General features: G+C 41.0%; 1 protein-coding gene across 1 annotated transcript in view; it reads left to right on the top strand.

Moving 5' to 3' along the window:
- The window catches only part of Snoo (Sno oncogene), a 94,071-nt gene extending 69,842 nt beyond the window's left edge, over nucleotides 1–24,229 (top strand). Inside the window, exon 2 of the mRNA XM_017157762.3 lies at nucleotides 18,706–24,229. Coding sequence (XP_017013251.2) covers nucleotides 18,706–21,396 — 2,691 coding nt within the window. The 3' untranslated portion in view covers nucleotides 21,397–24,229. The remainder of the gene's footprint in view (nucleotides 1–18,705) is intronic.
- Nucleotides 24,230–24,408: the final 179 nt, after the last annotated feature.

Raw genomic sequence — 24,408 nt, 5'->3', positions numbered from 1 at the left:
TTTTTTACGAAAACTTAGTTTACCCTATGTAAGGGTAAATAAATCAAACAGTCAAAATCCAGCGCGGCCCTTGGAAATATGCCTGAACGATAAAATCTGCCTTGCGACTATCGTAAAAATCAAAATTATGTCAGAAATGCAACCCACCCGAACACCACCCACCTACAAGACATTTGTGATTTGTGTCTCTCGTTTTTATTCCCAATCGAAAAGAGGAAAAGTCAGGCAATCTATGCTAATCAGTCTCCCACATGGTCAGACAGAAATCGAAACAGAAAAAAACTTGTCTGGCCAAAAATAAATAGATATGTTTCTTTTTTGTTTAGGTCTTTTGGAGTTTTCTGTATTTGGTGGTGTCTTCATTGGCAGCAAATGAATTTATTATTTATTAATAGACTGGCGCAATTTAATGTGACATTTTGGCATATCATTAAAAGCGTATTAGCCACGGCTGTCTGTTCGCTTAGAGAGTGGATATGTATCTGTATCTGTCCAGTGGCTTTAAGGGTTAACGGCGGGCAGTAAACACAAATCGAACGGCTGCTGAGCCATAAAACTATTTACGGACACTTTATTGGAGTGGCTTAATGTGAGAATTTGTCGCCTGGTACAGTGAGAAATGCAAATCAGGGGATTTATTATATCAATTACAGATACAAGTGGTTCGAAAACTAGCATTTAAATAATTATACAAGGCTAAATAAATGTGAAATAATGACGTTGCAATTAGGAGTATGCATTTGAGTGTTAAAGCAATTTGTTTGTATTAAATAGAGTCCTATAACATTGAATAAAATATTTCGTTAGTAAATAATCTTCCAATTTCAAACTTAAAATAAAGTAATTTCTTCTGAAATCAATATAAACAGTTATAAAGAACTAAAATATGTTTTCATATTTTTCTTAGTATCCTTGACTTATGTAACCTTTCTTTATTCTATGGAAATCTTATACATTCACCGGAAAGGCGATTAGGCTAACTGCAGCCTCCTTTCCCAATCATTTTTCCGAATCTTCAAAAGACCTTTCTCCCATTCATTTTTAACACTTTACTGAAAGAACGGCCGGCTGAAAGGAAAGTTTCCTGGCCAACCTCAAATATCCCTAATTAACGCCTTCTGCCGACTGCCGAACCTTTTTGCCCACTTGATGACAGTTAACCGCACTTTACAGTGCCCCCATCGTAATTATGTGCTTCCCCGCTCCTCCACCGCTCCTCCCGCTGTTGCACCAAAAGATCAGGTGCTAGATGCTAGATTAACCATAAAGCGGACGAACGGGTAATGTGAAACGATAACAGAAGGCGGCAGCGTCAAAGTTAAAGTTAAAGGGCAGCGGCGAGACGCCAACGCAGACGACGTAGCCCGCTAGCGGGTTAAGGGGGTCTGGGGAGGGTTAAGAGCAGCTGGCCAAGCAGAGGAAAGCAGCAATGGATGAGCACTTGGAGGAGAGATAGAACGAGGACGGCACTGCAATGCAACATAAATAAGCAGAGAGGCAAAAATTGTCTTTTATGATAGCTGTTAGCCGGGGAGGGGATTTGGGTAGCAGAAGGGGTTACAGTGATCACTCGCTAGTTTCTAAATGATTTTGCTTACGGTTTCTTAAAAACATATTTAAGGGTATTTCAATTAGATTTTTTAACTCTGAGTGACGTTAATATTTTCAATAATATTTAAATATTTTAAAACATAAACAAGTTAGGTAACTGACATAAAATTTTGTAATATTTATAAACGTTTTTTTATACATCAATTTAAATCTTTTTATTAATAATACATAAATGTACATTTGTTATTGTAATAAAATAAAAATATTTATTTGTTAAAGGATGCTTAAAAGTGAGATATAATCGTCTACATTTGAAGGATTACTGCTTTCTAAATGCAGTTCAGTTCTCTGTGGGACGTTCTCCCCGTTTTCCTGTACCATTTGCTTTGGCATTGGGCTCTTCCTGACCCCCCCTGGTCGCCGCCCCTGCCGCCGAGGGGCACTTAAAGGTGCAGCGCGTGTGCCAACGCATGAGAGGGAGCGAAAGAGCGGGCTCGATGCGGTGGAAAGGGACGGAGCAGGAGGCGGTACGGAGGATGGAGAAGGAGAACGGGAGATGGGGCGCAAAATAAGCGGAAAGCACAAAACACAATGTTGCGCAAAGAACGTTGAACTCTCCGCCTCTTGCCACTTTTCAGCGATGCTTATGCACGTGTGTCTGTATGTGCATCGGTGTATATATATTTTTTCATAATTTTTCATTTTCACGCACTGTTGGGACATTTGAAAAAAAATCCACCCAGAGAGATTTGTAGCTAACCCCAGTTACCCCACACTCTTGCCGCCTTGCACCCCCTTAGTTGCATTCTGCACTCAACTTAATTGGGGAGAAGTCAACGAAGATGGGGGTTGCACTGGGTGGGGGTTAAAAGGGGGAAAAGTCCTGGGAGAAATTTAAAATGCATTTAAAAACATAGAAATTGCGAAACTCAGATGAAGAACACGGGGGATGCTTGTTAAACGGTTAAAAATAATTTTAAACTTTGAACAAATTCTGAAAGTCTAAACTTAATTTTAAGGACTTCAAAGTTGTTCCTATCTAGATGAATAAAATATATAATTTGTAATGCAATGCTAAACCTTTTCTAAAAAAAATTTTTATAAAAGAAATTCTTTTGAAAGCTATAGTTTAGCAGTGAATTTATTCCCAGCTAATTATTTTATTTTATAACTATTATATTTTAAGGAATAAAACCTTTCTTTTTATTTAAATGGTAAATAGTAACTACTTTTGACAAACCTGATAAAGGTCTTTTGAAAATCTTTGTACGTTTTTTTATGTACTTCAAATCCAGGAATAGTTGGGAAATTTCAACTGTCTAGGCTCTAGCAGCTTGAGTTTTCCTAATCCACTGACAGTTTTAGCTGCAGTTTCTTCCCAACAGATTTCTGGCCTTTTCGCATCGGGGTGTTGTTGTTTCTTGGTCTGTCATAATGTTTGAGGATAATGCGGCCTGAAACCATTTTGTTTGTAATTGGCATAAGAGTCTCTAATTCCAAATGCATTTATTATTTCGACATGGCCAAAGACAAGTTCTTGGCACGCAATTGCGATGGCAGGAAGGATGGCAGGGGCGTCGCAAAGGGGGCGGGTTTTACAGCCCGGCTAAGCCAACATAAGCTGGAAGCCATGACCAAGAGCCTCGGCCGGAAAACAGAAACAGATCAGCAACGCACAGAACTCGTTTCGCTGTCTCCTCTTTTTCAGTTTTAGTGTTTTCTTTTTTCTTATTTGTATTTTTGCGGGATATTTTTTATACGAGATTTTTACATTCGTGAGCGTTTTGGTTTCGGTTGAGGCAACGGAGGGGGGAAAGGAGGAGGATTTACTGGAGAGGACCTTGCCAGTTCAAACCTGATTTGGATGGATGACGACCAAATAAAACGAGCGCAAAAGCGAACCCAATCTGGTTTGCCTTGCAAAAGGCGCGGTGGAGCGGGGTAGGCCTACCTTTCAGACATCTGCGGCATTTCAAGGTCTGACTCAGCAAATCGAGGAAAAGGAAACGCAGACCAAGTTAAAACGGAGACCGTCGAGCTTCGTTTGTCTGTCGCCGGCTGCGCCCTTTTCTACCAGCCACGCCCCCTCCGATCCAGCCATCCAGCCATCCCAACATCTAACCATCCGACCATCCAGTCATCCGCCACATTCCAGTTATGGCGATTCCCCTCCAGACACACCTAGTTTCTGTCTCTTTTCCGTTGGTGCTCCTTTTTTTGGGCTTTTTTGTTGGCTTGGTTTCGGGATAGTATGGGGTTTGGGCCGAAAGATCTTCGTTTTGGGCTTTTGTCTGCCGTTGCGGTTTCTTGGCCAAGTTATTGAACTCTTCGGTCCTCGCTTTAAAATAGGGATGCCAAGTTGAATATATAAACTGTTTTTACAGTTTTATTAGCTTAGATTAAACCTATTTTAAATATGTCAAACCTATGTTTGAATTGAGGTATTATAGGTATCTTAATTGGAAAAATATTATTAGGGAAAATACTATTTGAACTACATCTTGTATAAAAATACAAACTAAAATATAATATATTAAATTGTAAGATATATTATAGTTATACATTTTTGTTTATTGTTATATTATTATTATTATTATTTTTCTTTTTTTCCTGACCCATTCAGTTTTTGAATAGTTGGTCGGCATCTCTGCCGCTCGGGTTATTTTTCCTCCTTTTGGCTAAATTGTTTACCTGTAGTTTAATCACACATGGGTTGACTTGAGGAGCACCGTGTGGAAAAGGGCAGAGAACCAGTGTCCGAGGCATATCAAATATCATTTGATGCTTCAAAAGAAGCCGACAAATGTGACAACAGCCACGGCAACAATGTGGCAGGCCAGCTACAATAATTTAGTTTTGTACGCTACGAGTATTTAAATAATAAACTGACCAAAGAAGAGGGCCTTTATTTTTTTTTAGAAGCAAAAGAAGTCACATCAAAGCGTTGGCTCTTCAGTTCAGCTGCTGCTGTCAATGACCCCACGAAAGCCAGGGCTTGAATTACCTGAGCCCCTCCGCTTCTAGGCGGCAGAAAAGGGTTAAGCGGGGGTCCCCATGATCCTTTGTAGTTCCACCGAAAAACGGGGTGGGGGGTTGAATGGAGAAATGAGGAAAAACAAGAGCGGTTTCAATTACGTAAACAAAGTGCCGACACAAATTGGGGGAAGACCGGGGTTAAGCCCTGGCTCTTGACGCCAGAATGTGCAGAAAGCAACAAAGAAAGCACTTACAAATAGTTAAGACTTATTTAGCCATGTCAGGCGGCTGCCGTTGGCGCCACTTGGCCATTAAAATTTGATTGTAATTATGACCATACAGTCTTCGCCACTAAACCGACCAAAAGGTGCCACACCAATTCACCCACTTTGCATATAGCTTATAACAGAACCGAAACGAACCAAGCACACCCCCTCCCTCATTTTCCCAGTTTTATGGGGCCAAAGTCCAGAGGCGAAAAATGCTGAAATTGCCATTGAATGCAAATGGAAAATGCGAAAACGAATACGAATGCCAAATGCAATCCAAATGCGAATGCGAATAATATTTTCTATGCCATGCGCCATTTGACACATGAAATGCAGTAGCGGGCGGGAAAAAACAGGGAGGGGAATGCATAACTCATACGCAGTGTGTGACGGCTGAAAGAAATTCTCCTGGAATGGTTGAAGACAATTGGAATTGATAAAGAAGAAATTAAAAAAAGAGAATGGTACCACCAGTGATTTGTGCTTCGAGCATGATAAACATGCTATATAATTGATATTTTTTATAATTGATGTACAAACGAAGTACAAAATGAAAAATTTTGTTAAGAATTTGGGTTTTACCTTACAAAAATCCATAAAATTGTATTTATTTATAATCCCAATCTTCAGATTTTTAAATAAAAAAATCTGAAATAAATATGAGTAGGTTTAACAAATCGTTAATAATAATTTAGAAAGCTTATTATAAGAAAAAAAAAGTAGATTATATCTACTAGCAACACAGTAATATTTTAACGCAGTTTATCAAGCTCGAATTTAAATTTAAAAGCGATATATTTTTATGCACACCTTAACACTAAGCATTGACAACAAAGCTCCAATTTAATTATGTTGATACATTTGGCCAAAACGATTTCCCTAATTATCTCATAATAGTAACAACTCAACCCCAATGGAGCCAATCAACTGCCCCTTATCACTAAATAACCGAAATTCATTCAAGGATGCTTTGAGTTCACTCAGACCGAATATCGGATTCCATTGACATGTCGGTTGCTTCGGCGGTTTCCGTTTGTCCGGTCACGTGCCTAGTTGAATCTTCAACTCCATCTACTCAACTCTATCTCCATTTACAGCCCCATCCTCATCTTTATTTCAAACCCCATCATCAGAACACAGAACGCTTAACAATTCGCTAAACTTGGCAGCTTTTTTCGGGCTCATTTTTCAGTTGTCTGCCCCGGGGGCCCAAAGACTGAGGATTGGAAGCCGCTTTAACTACCGTTTGCGGACGCAGGAGAGCGCCGAGTTTCTTTTGCCTTTTGGCCATTTGGCTACCGCGGCAGCAACTGCAGCAACTACAGCAACAATCGCCAGTTGGCGGCAATGTGGCAATTAACTCTTTGATGGATTTACTGCCCGCTGCTGATGTTGACGTCGCTGGCGGCCCAACTGCCTGTAAACTCTCTGAATCTCTCTCAATTAACCCTCTTCGATTTCACAATTGCGGTTAGAACAGCAGTAGTGCTTGAAAGACAAGAAAAGGTCCAGTATTAAACCTACCAAAAAAGACATCCACAACTAATAACTTCAAATGAAAACAATTTTTTAGACTTTTTTTATATGAACTTTTTTGATTTAGACGACTTTTGAAGAGAATAATAATAAAATAAAAAGAATAATAAAAAGGACAAAAAAAAATTTTTCAAAAAGCTTAAAACTTTATTTTTCAAGCTTTTTTAATTAAAATAATTTTAAATAGACAAGACAATTATCTTTCGACTTAATTTTTCAAGTAATACTTAACATAAAAATATTCGAGATTTAATAGGTATTACTGTGAATTAATTTATTATTTATTCTAAGCTTCGTTGCCTCCTATTTTCTTTACCTCTGCTGTCTATCTGGTTGCCATCTCCATCTCTCTTTGTTTGACTATTAAAAATGGCCACGAAATGCGTTTTTCGACTGCAACGGATGCAGTGGCCGAAGAACCAAACCGAACGAATCCAAACTGAACTGAACACTCCACAATTATAAAATAACCATCATTTATAATGGTCGTCGTTGCGATCCCCGCACTCCTCCTGACTCGTCTAGCAAAATTGCCCGGGGCGAAATTCTCAATGCGAGCGGAAACGCAGCAAACTGCAACTTAAAACTGCGAGTGCAACTGTAGGGAAAAACTGCGTGTGGATTTGAAATATTCTGCAGACATTTAGCGGCGCTTTTGGCCAGCAAAGCTGAAATTAAATCCAACAAACGGCAGCAGCAAAAGTGGCTGCAGTTTTTCCGAGTCAGAGAAGCGTTTCAAATTACAGACACCAAATAAGCCGACGCCGCCGACGCCACGGCCCAAACTTCATGATCCCCCCTCGGAAAAGCACCTCCTGCCCCTGGTGCATTTTCCGCCGCCCCCTTCGTCGCGGTTGCCGCCTCCGAAAACGGAAAACTCGCAGCCACAAAGCGGCATCGTTGGGGCCGACAATAAAATGCGTGGCAAAATGCAATTGAGAAATTAATTTCTTTCATTCATTCGGGCTCGGGCTGTCGGGCTCTTGGGCTCTTGGACTCGGACCCGGGCTCCTCATCTCGCATTTTGCTCTATAATTATAACTAATTTGTGTATGCGAGGAGATCTTCCCGCAACAATAGCAAAAATAGCAAGTGCAACAAATGCAACATCAGCACATTCAGCGGAAAAACGCCCCAAACAAACACTTGCCTTTTGTATGAGGGGGGAAATTATGAAGAGGTGGTTGGAAATTCCTGGGCTATCTAAGGGCAATGAAAAAATCTAAAGATAGTGGTTATCTGTTTCCTGAATACAACTTAATTACTAACTATTTTGCAAACAAAAAAATGTATGTAAATATTGTTTATTGTAAATTCAATTTACGTCAAACCTCAACGAATACACGATAAATTATTCTATTACTTGTTGGTTTACCCAGTCCCTCATCAATTACGGTAACTCCTTAAAACTAATCTAGTCAAACACTAATAAAATCATGCCCCCGATGAACTGACCCCACACCGAGGAGCATCCTCGATAGGATCAGAAAGTTGAGGGCAAATCTTTTGTGCATAAATAATTAGAAACTATCCGAACAACTCTGGCATCAAATTAAAATAACAGACCAGCAGATTTCCAAGTGGAGACAGAGTTTGTAGCAGTTGCATATATAAGTATATATAGTTTTTTCAGGTCGATCTACTTCATCCAGGCGTGCTAATGAGCTACAGCCCAGGATGGATGGATGGATGGATGGTTGGATGCTGGGCTGATGCCTCCCGGAGAGGCCCATTCATGTCTGATGCACAGGAGGAGGAGGATGTGGCCCTAGTTGAGGCACTGGAGGCATGCAACCAAATGAAGTGCCAGAAATGCGAAGCGAAATTGCATAAACCTCTCGACCAAGCCAAACGTTCAAGTGGAAGGGGCAAAAAAAGGGAAAAAAAAGAGTGGAAAATACGAAATATTTTTTACAGTCCTCCAATGACTGAGTTCATTAACATTCCAAACTTAAAAAATAAAATGAGAGCGCAAAAAAATGGGGACTTCTCGGCAAATTCAGGTGCCGTTGCTGCTGCCCAATTCCTGTCAAACTGTGTGAGTGTGTGTGTTTGTGAGTGTTTTTTCTGGGGTGGACCACAAGCGCATATCCCTGCAGGACCTGCTGCCGTATCTACCCCAAGCTTTGCAAATCTAAATGACTTTATTACTTTTTTCCCCATTTTTCTACCCGACTCTGGCTTTTTATTTCTCTACTTTTTTTTCTCGTACTGTTCTGAGCCCTGCTCCTCTCGACATTTTGCTCCCTCTGCTCGGCTCCTTCTCCTTCTGCCACTTCCACTCCACTGCTACTTTCATTTGAAATTCCCGCAAGGATACAACAAAATGCGGCAGAAAATCAGCAGAGCCAGCAGTGGGAAAAAAAGCAGCTAGGATTGCAGCAATGCAAATAAAGGAGGCTCGGGACTGTAGGGGTTTTTCTGGTTCTATTTTTTCCAGCCCCCTTTCAAGTGCTCTACGGATTGTTGTTCGGGGCGCTATGGCTACCCTAACCCCCGTGAATTCGCTCGAGTTGCTGTTTAAATGCTGTGCGCAAGTTGCACTGACTTGCATGCCCCAGCAGAAATTTAATTAGACAACAAAAATCCAAAAGAGGGGTGAAAACTTTGGATGTACTGGCATGCAGGATACATACATATATATACATTTTTTTTGGTGTGCTGAACGAACATTGTGTGGGCCGTGTTTCAAGGGTAATTTGGAGAGGGTGTGGAGGAAAAAGTAGGGGGTCGGTTCTCGAATACCCTGGAGAGCTTACCATTTCCCAGAAATCCGTTCTCCTTCACTTAGGACTCACAATGAGAAGAATGAGAAAGCGGGAAAAATACAAGGAGTTCTCCACCCATTTTCCCCATTGTTGTGATTCATATACTGTGATGTCTCCCGCTTGGGGGCATCGCATTAATTGCATTGCATTCTTTTGGGCGTTGAGCCAACGTTATCCCTATCCCAGCTGCAAGTGTGTGTGCTTTCTAGCCCCTTTTTTCTTTGTTATACATATATATTAATAATGAATTAAACTTGACTTTCGCTTCGCCTGTCAGCCACAAAAGAAATACTTTTAACGTTCAAATTAATAGCGAATTTTATATGCTCTAACAAGCGGTCAATGAGCTATAATAATGATAACTTAAGCTTAAGAAATACTAAACTAATAGAACAAACTTTAGAAAAATCTTTATCTGTAATTTAATAACCACAAGCAACTAAATATTTTATTAAAATATTATAATTGGTTTATAAAGCTAACTGAAATGTAAAAATAATAATATCCAACATACATTTTTATTAGTTTAAGTTGTTTTTTATCTCGGATTACTATCAGTATCTCCCATTTTTTATCCCACAAGCCCAACACTTTTAGGATGCTCATTGCGGAAGCTTTTGTGGTTCTTTTCTTTAATGTTTTTGGCATTTGCCTTTTGCACAGGGACTTCTCACTCCCCACCCACTTCTACCCGCCTGATTTTCTGCTTCTGGTGCTGATGCTTTTGCTTTCTTTTCCCTTTTTTTGCCTGGCTTGAGGGTTTCATTCTGCGACAAACTTCGGTTCAATGACATTTCCTGCTCGCTGCTCGAGAACTGCCATAAAATTAAATTCCAGTTGCGGTGACAAACGAAAAATTACAACAAGAGCCAAGAGCAAAACACACGCCCCGAAAAAAAGCTCCCATGGCAATTGCATTGGCCCGCAGCTTTAACGGAGCAGCAGAATTTACAGAAGAGATTTACTCTCGGATCTGTGGATCCTCTGGACCTGGTCCTAATTAAAGCCACAAAACCCCGCATGATTTGGCCTGGAATAACTGCGATTGCCGGCTCATAGAACTGCAGATCAGCTGGCGGCCATAAAGTTTTACTGGCCCTCGTCGGCTTCTCCCTGGTGACCATCTTTGGTCAGATGGAAATGCTGGCAATAAATAAATCGAAGCACTGCGAATCCAATCGAAACGAAGCCGTTGGAAAACACTAAACAAGGATGGCCGGCTGAACATTTTCATAAATCGCCGGGGATCAAACCTCTCTCTTTCTTTATGGCATTTTTGTGCAAAGTTTTCGACCATTTCAACTGTAAACGAATGGCGGCAGGAGGAGGTCAAATGGTCAACAATGAGCACTAAATGCCAAACACCTTCAAGAGTCGCGAAAATCTCTTCTAGCGGTGTCTCCTTCACTGACAGTTTGACAAACATTCCCAGGTTCCCCAAGAACTACCTCATTCCCGTATCCCCTATTCTACAGAGCCCTTTCTCCCTGCCTGTCAGTCATTCTCCATTCGAGTGCAAACCAACTGGAGCTTGACTTTGTCAAAAGACGGGCATGCTGTTGAATTTCTTCTTCTCTAACTTTGGCTAGAAAATCTGTACAGAAAAATTCATAAATGTTTGCAGAGAAAGAAATGCATAAAAATATAAATATGTTTTGTAGTTTCGTTCGAATTTCAATTTCAGAGAAATCAATCTTAAATATCGCTAGTTTACTAATAAACTAATCTATTATTTCAATTATTGTTAACAATTGGAAAGTAAAGGATTGTTTTAATATTATTATTAATAACTATCCATTTTATGGAATCTATCATTAGTCTTATATTTACTGTGTAGTCCAAATACTCTCTAAGACTTCCACTAAACCACTATATTCTATGCAAAGTTTGACTGACGTTTCGACCTGTCTTGGGGGCGTGGCTGGGAAGTTTTTCGCCTTGAGGGGCAGGCAAAAGTTGCCGAGAAGTTTTCTCTAATTTGCTGTGGTTAAACTTTTTAATTTAAATGACATGGACCATGCAGAGAGAGAAATGGGGAAATGGAAAAGGGGTGGGGATGAGCTGGTTAAGAAGTGACGCCCACGACAAGCGACAGTTGATGGGCATTTGGGGCGTGGCCGGGACATGTTCATGTTGATTTTGGTGCCAGGCCCCAAAAGATTTTCATTAGCCCAAGAACAACATCAACAGACGGCGAAGAATTGGGGGGGATGAGAGGTGAAGGTGGGCCTATCATTTACCGTTTTCTCACAGTGTCCAGAGAAAAAGGCCAAAACAAATCATAAATTTTGTGGGCCAATTGCTGTGGCCAATTATGCAGCAAACAAATGACCCATAATGAAGCGGAGAGCTCTATCTACTGCTGCTGCTGCTGCTCGTGTTGCAGTTGCTGCTGTGGCAGTTGCTGTTGCAGTTATTGGGGCAACCTGACAAAGTCAACATTTATCTTGCCATATACGAAACGGAGGGAAGTTTCGATTTTGTGGTTCAAGTTTGGGTCGGAAAAAGGAATACTCTTAGGGAAAGCCAACAAATGGTTAGCAAAATAACTTTAAAATGTTTGTAAAAATTCATTACCATTATAAATTTTACATTAAATCATTAAAAAAAAATTTTTAAATGTAGTTAATTTTTGTATTTTATTAAACGAATACAAAAGTTCCTTTTGTGTAGCCAGTATTATTTTTCTTGGGCTTTTCGTAAAGTTCCCACATATTCTACCATTCCATTGGATCTCATATGATAGCTACCCCGTTTCAGTGACCGTCTCCATCCATTTCCGTGGCACAGACAATAAAGCCTTGGCGGACAACAAATAAATTTCAGCCTCATGATGGCCAAGGCGGCTGCCAACTAACTTTATTTTTTCTTCATCTCGAACCCAGCCTTAATTGCCAGGTTGCGGCAACAACATGTTGCTGATCAATAAGAAACCCCACTCGACTCGACTCGGGACAGATGATAATGGCTATGCAGCAGTTGCAGCGGCAGCATCGAGCAAATTGTCCATGTCCAAGTCCACGTTGAAGTCCAAGTCCAGGTCCAAGTCCAAAGTCAAAGTCAAAGCCGAAAACCCGATGCAGAGGTCCCCATGATTAATGACAATAAATTTGAGTCTCTTGCGAGGGGAGGGATCTCCTGGGTTTTGGTGGATCATCAGCAGCACAATGGAAGGCTTGATTAGAGCGGCCAAGAGCAAAATCAGAAGCTGGGCCTCGTAAATTTTGAAAATATGGCACGGCGGCTGTCATAAAAATGCAATGCAATGTTGCAATTTGTTACTCTTTTTACCGCGCTGCATAAAATTAAGTGTGACTGATGCACATAAAAAAAATGCAATTGACACTGTATACCTAATTTTATTCGAACTCTATTTAGGACCCTAACTTATAAGGTAAAAATAAGATTTGGGTACGCTATATTTATGAATTAAATTATATATTTAATTCTTCGTAAAAGAACATATTTTATTTCAAATTATAAACCTTTATTGGCTTGATTTTTTTCTGTGTGCATTTGTTGCCGTTGCGCTTGCGCATTGTCTGACTTTGTGCCATCACTCAAAACGTCGCACGCTAATTGGACAGAGAAATTGCATAGTGCAGAGCAGGGAAAAACACCCGAGGAATAAAAGAGAAGAGCAGGGAATCGCTCCCAGAACTGCGACGACCCCGACATGATTTAGTAGACAAGACATTAGCTTTTTATTTATCTTACGCGCAGATTCGGTTTCATTTAGTTCCTATTGGAATTTCGCCCTGCTCATTAAAGAAACTGCACCCAGCCAGCCTGAACCTGAAGCGGAATTTGTTTTCGACTTCATTAAAAGTTGATTTAAATATTTTTCTAAACGCAACGTATTTTTCTCTTTTAATTCCCCTCATATATCTTCGTTTTTTCCTTCCCTATGCATTTAATTTTAATACTTATTTTAATTTCTTTTTCTTGGGCTTTCTTCATTTGTTTCGCGCTTTTTACAGTTTTCGAGTTCTGCGCGTTGCGCTCGAAATGCTGATGATTATTATGCTCTTTAATTAAATTAGCCATTATTATAATGGACCTGTATGAAGTTATAAGCACTTCTGTTGGTAATAATGGAAAAGAGCAGAAGTACAAAAATGCTGAGGATGAAGGTGTCGAGTTGGGAATTCTAATTCTATTATTACGGCTTACAGTTTGAGTTAACAATTTTAAAATAAGAGTATTAATTTGCAGGTTACACTTTAACTACTTAATGTGGTATATATTTTATGTTTACAAAGTTCAGGGTTAAATAAAAGTTTAAACAAGTTGAATGAAGTCAATAACAAGAAGCTTTATAAACATTTGAACCTTTTTCTCCAAGCGAAGCTCCTGAGTTGGCTGTGTATGTCATGGCCATGCTTCGAGACTCTTGACAATAGTTGACTCTGTTCCTGTAACTTACTTTTTTTAGTGGCTTGCTTGGATTTTATTTCGTTGCTGTTTTTGGCGCTGCCTTCGCTCTCTTTCTTTCGTGGGGACAGACAACAACACGAATGGAAAATTGTAAAATGTCGCCGTTGAAGAAGAGGGAAGAGAAATGGGATAGTAGCGAGTGTAATGTCGATACGAATTCGGCGGGGTAAACAAGTTTACGGCCAGCGCCAGACGCAAACAAAAACAGCAAAAGAAAAGCAGGAATGCACCGAAAGAAAAACGGTTGATATTTAAAATATTTTTGTTTAAGTTCCATAAAACAAAAGCTAAAACTTGAACCTCCAAAGAAAAATATTCTACATTAAAAAACAATTGAAATTGAATGTCTACAGTTATTGAAATGTCCCTGCTCGGGCGCCATGTTGACAAATGTTTTAGCTGGGAATCTTATTTCTTCCTCAATTTGAAAAGAAAAATATAAATAATTCAAATTTGTATTGATTTCAAATTTTCCGAGTGCATTGCAAAATAAGCCGCGCCAACAAGATGACGCCAAGAAATGCAGATGAAGCTGACAGCATCCAAACTACGACGATGTCGGTGCAATGTCGAATGCATATGGGTCGCTGCTCCATTTCCACATGGACGCCACTGCATCCCAGTCTCCCCTGTATCCCGAACTCCAATCCCCGGACCGCAAACCCCAAAACCATCCTCATCAATTGAGAAACATGCAAGAAGGCAGCAACAGCAGGACGACGCCGATCTTTGGCTGCATAATTGCCAGTCTAAATCAATGGGGCGCAAGTTGTTGCCGCTGTGCATTTTGCTGTTGTTGTTGTGGCTGTTGCTGTTGTTGGCGTTGCACCCATACATGACTCGGTCGGACTTCATTGTCAACGCCGTTTGCCATTGCCGTTTGCCGTCTCCATCGGCATCTTATGTCCATGTCCGTCGCGGTCGTCGTCAATATTTGCCATGATCTTATCGTCAAGCGGAGTCATGTCGCTGCCATGGCTCTACTGCCGTGCTTGCGGCTACCCCCTTTCGAAACCCCCTTGCCACACCCCTGGGCAACAGCAGCAGCCGCAGTCACTTGGGTGCAATTATTTTTGTAGATACACTAACCAAAAGAGATCCTTGTCCTTGATGGATTAAGAACTTTAATAGGTTAACCAAAATCAGGGATCATTTTTATATTTAAATATTTATTGTTTTAGGTTTTTTACTCTATTATTTTATTTTGAAAACCGATATTCTATCTTCTCATAGGTAGGGTATACAAACTCTTGAACACATACTGATCTCTTACGATTTTCCCCATCATCTTTGGTGCTGAGTTATGGCAAAAGACCTTGGACTTAAGCACTAGCGACGTCGATATTGCGTCCCGCTCCCTGTTCACTGAAAAGATACGAAACGGTGCCATCTTGCACCCGCACTCGCAACTAAGATGACTCCACCACCACCTGCCCCCTCCGCCTCATCCTCTGCCAATAGTGCAATTTGTCATTGCACCGTCAGCGACGACGCGTGCGCCAGCATGGAGACTCGAGTCACTGAGCGGTCGACTGCTCCTCAGCCACTCTGCTTCCAGGCACTGAAAAAAAATATGTATAACTACCAAATCATTTATGAAACAATTAAATTCGAAGCCAAAATTCACTAGAAATCGTCTACTTTTTCGGCAGAGACTTTAGAACCAACCTAATAGCAAACATTAAGAATGTTTTTCTCAAACACCAATATCAAAATCGTGAAAATAAATATCTCCAAGGACAGTCTCGGTTTTTGATTACATTTGAAGTAAAGAAAAGTATCAATCTTTATTATTTATGAAAGGGTAGTATATCCTACATTTTTCTACATCTGCCATAATGGTTTTTTAATTGCATTTTTATTTTCCAAATATTATTTCTTATTTATTTTATAATATAATATATATAATTAATTTTTAACAAAATAAGGCTTTAAAAGTCTACATTTTTGAGGAATAAATCTTCACTGATTAATTACCCAACTAAAAATCCAAATTTAATTAAATTAATTAAATAACCCATTTTGGTTTTTTTTCGCTGAGTGCACGTCTGAGCTCCTTGGCTGCCTCAGAGCCTCGTCATCTATCGCTGGCTGCCATCTGCTTACAGTTAAAGCGACTGTCGGTCGCCGAGCTTCGAGCACCGGGCATCTCCTGCTGCGCTTCGGTTTCGGTGGTGCTGCTCCACCACTCGGTGGTGCTGCGGATGCGGATGGGCCTGAAGATGGCGCTCCTCTGCGACGACTTCTTTATGTCTCTTGATTTTTATGATTCTGCTGTTTAATGGTTCATTTGTGGGCCTCCACTGCGAGTTCGAGTATGTGTCTGGCTTCCAGTTTTCTTATCGCTGCGTCTATATCTTTCTTAGCCTCTTCAATGTGTGTCTTATTTTATTTAATATTTTTTGTGCAGTTTGCCATCGTCTCCAGTTTGGGGGCCTAATCTCTCCCCTCGGAGTGTTGTTTTTCTAAATTTATTTCTATCTACTTGCTGGTAGCCTTTTTTCGGGGTCAACTTGTTAACCCAAAATGATGGCCAAAACAAAATCCAGTTGCTTGTAAACATATACTGCATACTTCGAGGATGTCTGAACAGCAGAACTGGTTGTTTGGGCCAACAATTTAATGGCATCTCCCCTAAATGCTGAAACCCAATGCCATGATTATGCTAATGAGCCGTTGTTGACACGCTCGCTGATCTGCGGCTCTGGGATCTACAGATCTCCATCATCATTAGCCCACCTTTCGGTTTACCATTTACCAACTCAGCGGCAAATCTCCAAGAGGCGACTTCCTACAGACTCGTTTCGATCATCGCCATCGTTTGCTTTGGCCATTTGTTTAACTGCCGCTGTGACACCTCCTCTGGAAAATGAGGATGGGTATGGTTTTGAAGCTGGAGGACGCTGTTGGCCATGGCGATGGCAATGGGTAATGGATAATGGCGCCGCCTCCATTCAAAAATCACTTTATGGCTGCTGCTGCGAATGCAGCTGAGGTTGCGTTGTCCATAATTGGACGCAGTGCCAATCATTTTAACAGCTACACAAACACGCAAACCGCGAAACCGGCTGCGATTGCTCCTCTTCGTTTTCCCCCACTCAATTCACTTCTTCCTTTAACCATGCTGATAATGCAAATATATGTGTGAAAGATTAGGGTTCGACTATGGTATACCTCGTATTTTAGTATTTCTTGTAAGAAAACGAGATATATTATTAATAGTGCAAAATTATTTAGTCCTTATAGTTCTAGATATGATTGTTATTTAATTTACGTAAATGTTAGGAATGATCCAATCCAATATATAAAAAAACAGTTACGTGTATTTTGTTTTTGGGGACTGTTTGACAATTATATTGGTTAATTTGACCAATCGATTTTTTTGGTGTTTAGTATCAATGCCAAAACAACTCTGAATACCCTAACTACAGGGTATAATGAGTGGTAGTATGTAGAATGAGACAACTGCTGGCAGCCACTTCAAAGCGGTCAGCAGTTAGAGGACCAGGAGGAGACCGCCGCCTGTCCAGTTCAGTGGCAGTCACCTCCGCTTCCTCCTCCTTCGCCGGATTCTGGTTTTGGCCTGGTCTCAATGACAATTGGCGCCATAGCCGCGGGATGCGTTTGGGGCTTGGTGTCTGGCTTTCGAGGATCGCTCCTCGGGCAGTTGGGTTGTTTGTTTATAATTAGCCCACTCGCTCGCCACCGACAGCAATTCAAATTGATGATGGCTACTGGTTTTGCCAGGCTTCCACAGCTATTTTTATGCTCGATCGGTTTTCTAAAAACCTTAAAGCAACCACAGGGGAAAAATATATCTAAGAGATTATTTTTACATAGGCATTAAAATTAAAATAGTAATAGTTTGATATCACAGGTACACAGCCAAAAATTTCCACGAACCATTTCTAGTTTTCCATGATAATTGGGTGCTCCTGAGTAAAAGTCCCATACAAACTTATGTCCCATCACCTACAGGTTCCGCGGTATAGCTAAGAATACAAAAAACCGATGTTTGCCCACATTTTGAATTACGTGGCCTATATAATTGGACTAACCTTTATTATTTTCGGTAGGATTTAATCTCAATACATCACGGCATTCCTAAAAAATAGTCCGCATTGTGAACCATTGCCCATGTCTTTGGAATTCGACGCCAAAGTTGAAAATCCCAAAATTGTAGAGATTTTTCTGATGTAAAAAAAATTCTGAGGATTAAATCTTGAATGGAAGTAATTTTAACTATTCATTGTATCTATTGTCCATTGTATTCTTTAATTTCGGTTTAAAGCGTTTTCATGAGGACATTTTATTGGATTTCTTATACTAATAAAACCGATTTTTTTATTTCATTATCTACTCCTTAATGTTGTCAAATTTTAAAAAAGTCAAGGCATCCTACAGAATGGGAGTAAACATTTACATTTTTCTATGTATGTTCAGTGAACGTACTTTAGTTTCTTAGTTCTAGAGGTTGCCATGACTTATTCAAGATTTGACAACATTTAGGAGTAGATAATGAAATAAAAAAATCGGTTTTATTAGTATAATAAATCCAATAAAATGTCCTCATGAAAACGCTTTAAACCGAAATTAAAGCATACAATGGACAATAGATACAATGAATAGTTAAAATTACTTCCATTCAAGAATTAATCCTCAGAATTGTTTTTACATCAAAAAAATCTCTACAATTTTGGGATTTTTAACTTTGGCGTCGAATTCCAAAGACATGGGCAATGGTTCACAATGGGGACTACTTTTTAGGAATGCCGTGATGTATTGAGAGTAGGTCCTACCGAAAATAATAAAGGTTAGTCCAATTATATAGGCCACGTAATTCAAAATGTCGACCAACATCGGTTTTTTGTATTCTTAGCTATACCGCGGAACCTGTAGGTGATGGAAAATAATTTTGTATGGGACTTTTACTCAGGAGCACCCAAATATCATGGAAAACTTGAAATGGTTCGTGGAAATTTCACAAAGTTTAATTTTGTGTTCCTGTGTATTTATTTAAAAATTCCACACTTAATTTCCCAAAACCTGCTCTTTAAAAATATAATATTTCATAATAAACTAATACTTTTATAATTTCTCCCAGTGTTTCACTTTTATGATCGATCAATTTTCTAACGACCATACCCCTTTCAACCATTTCTTTCCAGGCGGAAATGCTCATGGATGACGGTCTTCTGGGCTCGGGGCATGTTCTCGGATTGGCGGGACATCCACATGGACTGGTGGGCGCCCTGGCCCCGCCCCCGATACCGCCGATGAAGCAGCCGCAGATGGACATTCCCAGTGGCAAGAAGCAGCTGCAGCAGCTCAAGGGGGCCTCCTCGGCTGCGGCGTCCACGCTGGAGTATCACTATCAGGTTATGTACGCGCACTGTGTGCAGCGGGAGCGGGAGAGGGAGCGGGAGCACCTGCCGCACCCCCTGCCCCACCAGCACCGCGCCGTTCTGGTGGCCACCGCCCCCCACCCGCATGGACCGCACCACCACCCACCACCCGCGCTGAACTCCGCGTCGGCCTTCCGACCTTGGGGACCCACCACCACCAAGGCCTTTCTGAACGCCTACAACGCGACGCTGTCCTCGCTGCCCTACGCCTGCCAGGAGCCGCCGGAGCTCCAAAATCCGGAGCGGGTGGTGCGGAGCACGGACAAGCGGTATGCGGAGCGGACGTACCAGCCCAATGTGGCCCTGGCACCGCGGAAGAGTATACTCTCGAAGGAGCGGGACAAGGACAGGGAGCGGCTGGAGAGGGAGATGATGGAGCGTCAGCGGCTGAGGGAGAAGGAGACGGCGGATCACCAGGTGGTGCACATTAAGCAGGAGCGATCGCAGACACCCCCGCCACCGACAGCATCGCCAGCCGAGGTTCTCTCTGCGCCCCTGGAGGTCGCTGAGCCACCGCACACCTCCTCGAGTGGCAGCAATTCACCACTACCCGCCCACCTGCCCGCAGCACCAGCCACTGGACCACCCAATGCAGCCGGTGGTGCACCGGCACCACCCACACCGAGTAACCTTCGGAACATGCGCAGTCCGGAGGAGTTCTCGGCGGGCGGCAGCAATGAGATTACCTCCTCCACCTCACCACACCATCAGCAGCACCACTCGGCCACCGGAGCCAATCAACCACCGTCGCAGCACATCATAGCCACCGTTAATCAGCATGCCAAACTATTGCCCAGCTCCAGTTCCCTGCCCAATGGCAATGGAGGCTCCTCGCTGGCAGCCACAAACAACGAACCGAGTCGGATTAGGATCAACAAGAACCTGATGATGAGTCAGCAGCCGGTGGTGGTGGGTGTGGCACCACATCACTTCCACCAGCAGCAGCAGCAGAACCACCCAACGCACATGCATCACTATAGCCATGGGTATTACAAGAGTCAGGCCGCCTCACCCACTCAGTCCTCCAGTGCTGGCCTGAATCTGAGTACCCACTCGTCAAATGTGGTCAGTTCGCCCCACCATCCGCCGAACCACCAGAAGACGCAGCATAGTTCGGGAGGATCTGGGAACCATGGCCTGAAGAATGGTAAGCCCCATTTGGGCAGCGAATTCGAGCTGTCCACGGACACCGATGATACGGACAGTCTGAACGGAGAGCCCGACTCGAGTGCCATGTTACCGCCCTGGGAGCAGGCGGTGGAATCCCTGAGAGAAACGCGACCCCGCGACCGGGAACGAGTGCTCCACCTGCTGCAGCGACTTATGCAGGAGAACAATCAATATCGATATAATAACATCCAGTTGAGTGAACTGCTCCACAAGCAAGATGCCCATATAGCCGACCTAACGGAGCAACTGCAGCGATATCGCCGGCAGTTCGAGGAGCAGGTCTGCAAGGTGGACCTCCGAAAGATGCCATTCAAGCAGCAAACTCGACTCGAGGAGGTGGTGGAGGAGGGGCGGGGAGAGCCCGGCGAGGAGGACGAGGAGCTGGAGGAGGAGGAAATGGAAATGGAGGACAGGGCTAATAACAATAATCAACAGGAGCTGCTATCGCCGCTGACAAAGCCACCGTCGAATGGCCTGCGACGCAGTGCCACGCCCCTAAATTGTTGCGGGAGTGAGGAGGAAGAGCCGGAGAACAAGAGAATAAAGCTGCAGGTAGAGGAGAAAATTAAGGACAGTCAGGTGGAGGAAGAGGAAAGTCCCTCCAATAATTCGGAGCCGGAGGAACTGGAAAAATCCCAAGAAAACGGCGAGAAAAGCGCCCCAAATAATAATCTTAAAAGTCCCCAACCCAGTCAAACTTCCAGCGACGAGGACATGGAGGAAGATGAAGACGATGAGGAGGAGGACGAGGAGGAAGAGGATGAAGAGGTTCAGATAGAAGCTCCCCACAGTAGTGCTCTGGCCACGCCCCCCACGGCAACCACGCCCCTCTCGCCGGACTCGGCGGCCACCGCTGGTCAGCTGTTCGATAGCAGCAATAGCAGCGATGAGTCATCGATGAAAAAGGCCCAGATGTCCGCCTGCCATGCACTGGAAAAAATCAGCAGTCATGTGGGCAGCGAGGATAACAATCAGAGGCCCGAGGAGGAGAGCCAGGAGGAGGAGGCGGAAGCGGAGGAGGAGATGAACCCGGAAGAGGATGAGTCCGATGACGACGAGATGCCCCTGCAGCAGCGACAGCAGCAGCAGCGCCAGCGGGTGGGACCACAGACCGCCGGACACCACCATCAGGCACAAGCACCACCACCACCACCACCACATGCCCCCATGGCCACCAAGGCCAGCAAGAAACAGACTCCACCCGCACCACCCACTGCAGCCACATCCACCACGACATCAGCAACAACGAACTGCGAGTTACAAATCAAAAAGGAAATACCCTAGAGACAAAAACCCCAAAAACCTCTCAACGAAAAGCTCTTTCACACACACGACAAAACAGTTTGAACTTAGTTAGGATCCCTGTTTCTTTTGGAGAAGAGAGTGCAGACGAAATTCAAGCACAAAGCCTAAACGCACATATTGCCCATTCGCAGCCAGCAAGAAGAAATGATATCTATGCTACATTTTTTATATAAAGTGTCGGCACCATAAACTTTAAAAGATATTCACAATATTTGGAGTATTTAAATATATAAAATGATATCAAAAGCTAAGCACTCTCTCAATTGATTTCAAATAACTAGAGACTTCTGAGAGACTTCTTCTTTCGCTGCTTATAAAGTGACAAATCCATACCCCATACAAATTTTAAGAGCCTTGCTTAAATCAATATAAATTTCTGAAACTAAGCCATTTTTTAAACTTTCTTTGCACTTTACACAAAATACTATTCAAAATTTTAAAGCATATTTTAAAACGCTTTTACATAGCTTGAATTGATCTCACTTTTAAAACCGAAAAGGACAAAAAAAACATTATTTAGGCTTCCCTATTTCGAAAATCTTTCAGCGTTGCGTGCAGAAATTATAAATGAAACCAAAGCTTTAAAGGAAAATCAATTTGTGTATATTATTCAACGACCAATTTGTGCGTGTGTTTTTACCACCTACTGCTAACCCTAATTAGGTTTTAATTTTTTTAACTTGTAAGCTCTGCAAGACATTTAAACCCAAAATAATATTCAAAGCGAGGCTTCGAAAACAAAATTTAGTAAAGATTTTTCTTTGGTCCGACAGGCAGCTCGTTCTTATTAGGGGGGGGATATCCATATTGCCCTCTCGAAACCAATGTAATTACCTTTAGTTTAACCTTAACTTTAAGTTAAACAGACAAATCGATAGAGCAAAGAGAGAGAACACACAAAATGAACCCACCACAGAAAATAACAAAAAGTAAACGCTAAACAACTCTAACATAATTCTTATTAAAGAAGGGAAAACCAATTTTTATGAATAAGAAGTTGCCGCGTTAAATTTATACAATACAAATATGAGTAATATTCTACGATATATGATAGAGGATGAGCAGCAAGTGCGGGATTATTAATTAATACTAAGCCTTCACGAGAAGCATAAACATATACATAAACATACATAAAGATTAATATTTATTGTAGCTGCTAGTTCTAATTCGAGCAATTCTCTTAATTGTATAATTACAGACTTCTGTTCTTCTTCACCTTGTAAGCTTTGCTCTGTAGGCATTTAGTTTCGTAGATTGTAACCGTACAACAACCACATTTGCTAACTAGTTCTTAAGGCTTCTCTGTGGCGCAGTTCTTTGTCTATTGTGAATGGCATCGAATGGTCCTCATTTTTTGTATATATCATTTTCCCTTCGACGAGATTAGAGTACTACGGATTTTAGTTGCCAACACTTTGTGAGAAACATATGTATATGCTAGATATCTTCTGGATGATAACCAACTGGAAACAAACCCAAGCCAAGAGCCAAGCGAAAAGAGCGCAGAGATTTCTAAAATCTATAAACTTTTGTTATTAAAACATATTTCATAAATTATTTATGCCTGTGTGTGTTTGTACTTTCTAAAAGAAAACATTTCGTTCTGTATTTAAGAATACATTTTCTAAGCTAAAACAAAAAAGAAAAAGAAACAAAAACATTTAAACAAATTCAAACCAAAATTTGTCTATCCTTAAGCTAAAATTGTGTAAAATTGTATAAATTTAAAAAGCGAAAAACGAAACATTTAAAACGTAAATAAAACATTTATAAACCATTTAAATGGAGACCTTAGGCATGAAAAAATTCATTGTTATGCTTATTTAAAAAAGTTAAACAAAATATATGCGAAAAAATTAATAAAATGAAATTACAATTGCTATGCAAAAAAATAAGAAACAAAAATATACTTATTATTGTAAATGAATTCTCTCAAATTTCGTGTTTCATTTGTCAGACCAGAACCAGTACGATAATAAACGAATTACATTAAATAAATTATAGAACACATCAAAGCAGATCAGTACCGAATGAATAGGGACGAAAATGGTTAGTCAAAACATCAAAACGGTTTTCAGCAATTTCGTGTATTTATGGCCAAATTTTACAAACGATGGAAATAGTTGAACTTACAGAGACGAGAAAAACCCAAACATTTTTTGTATCATTTTTGCTAACAACCCAAAGAGATAAACAACAAAACAAACAATCATTTTTATAATTAAACGATTAAAGTATATTGACAAATTTTACATAACCCGAGTGTTTATATATGACATATTATATATATAAATTTAAATTTAAATACGAGATAGATCGATGCCCAGCAAAATACGAGCATCTTTGCCCCGCTTAATGAATCGACTTCAAATTGTTAAAACTTAAACGTGCAAAGGCTAAGCAACCAGAAGAACAAGAAATCACAAAATAATGGCATAAGTTATATATTAATTATTTAAGCATGCAGCAACAAATCCGCGTCTTGTCAAAATACAACATATACATAATTATATGTCTGACGATTCAGAATGCAGAAATAAAATGTACAAATTGTGGAGCAAATAAACAATAGAAAATGTAGTGAGAATTCGGGGGATAGAGGAGTATGAACGAAAACATCAAATGAAATGCACCACAAGCAAATAAAGTTTAATCAAATTAAACAGTTAATGAAAAAACAAATTTGACTTCAACGTTTCATATTTAAGTAGTGCAGAAACAAATAAATACAAAGGAAAACAAAAATAAATTATTACATATGTAATGAAAACAAAAACAACAAATAAAAAAGCGATAAATATTATGCAAAATATATCAATGTGATTTTTATTCTCAAAGAAAAAGTGGTGGGTGGAGTGAGAAGTGCTTGAAGGCGACTTTATAAGTAAATTCTGCAACTAGAAAATCAGAGCTATATTTTTAGCTCATTTGCTAAAATCCGAAACTCCATTAATAAGTTATGCTAAAAGCAAGATTCTGAAGGACTTTTCA

The sequence above is a fragment of the Drosophila takahashii genome, chromosome 2L (assembly GCF_030179915.1).
Source record: "Drosophila takahashii strain IR98-3 E-12201 chromosome 2L, DtakHiC1v2, whole genome shotgun sequence".
In the NCBI taxonomy this organism is placed as follows: Eukaryota; Metazoa; Arthropoda; class Insecta; order Diptera; family Drosophilidae; genus Drosophila; species Drosophila takahashii.
The sequence above is the reverse complement of the archived record's forward strand: the minus strand, read 5'-3'. Positions and strand labels throughout refer to the sequence as shown.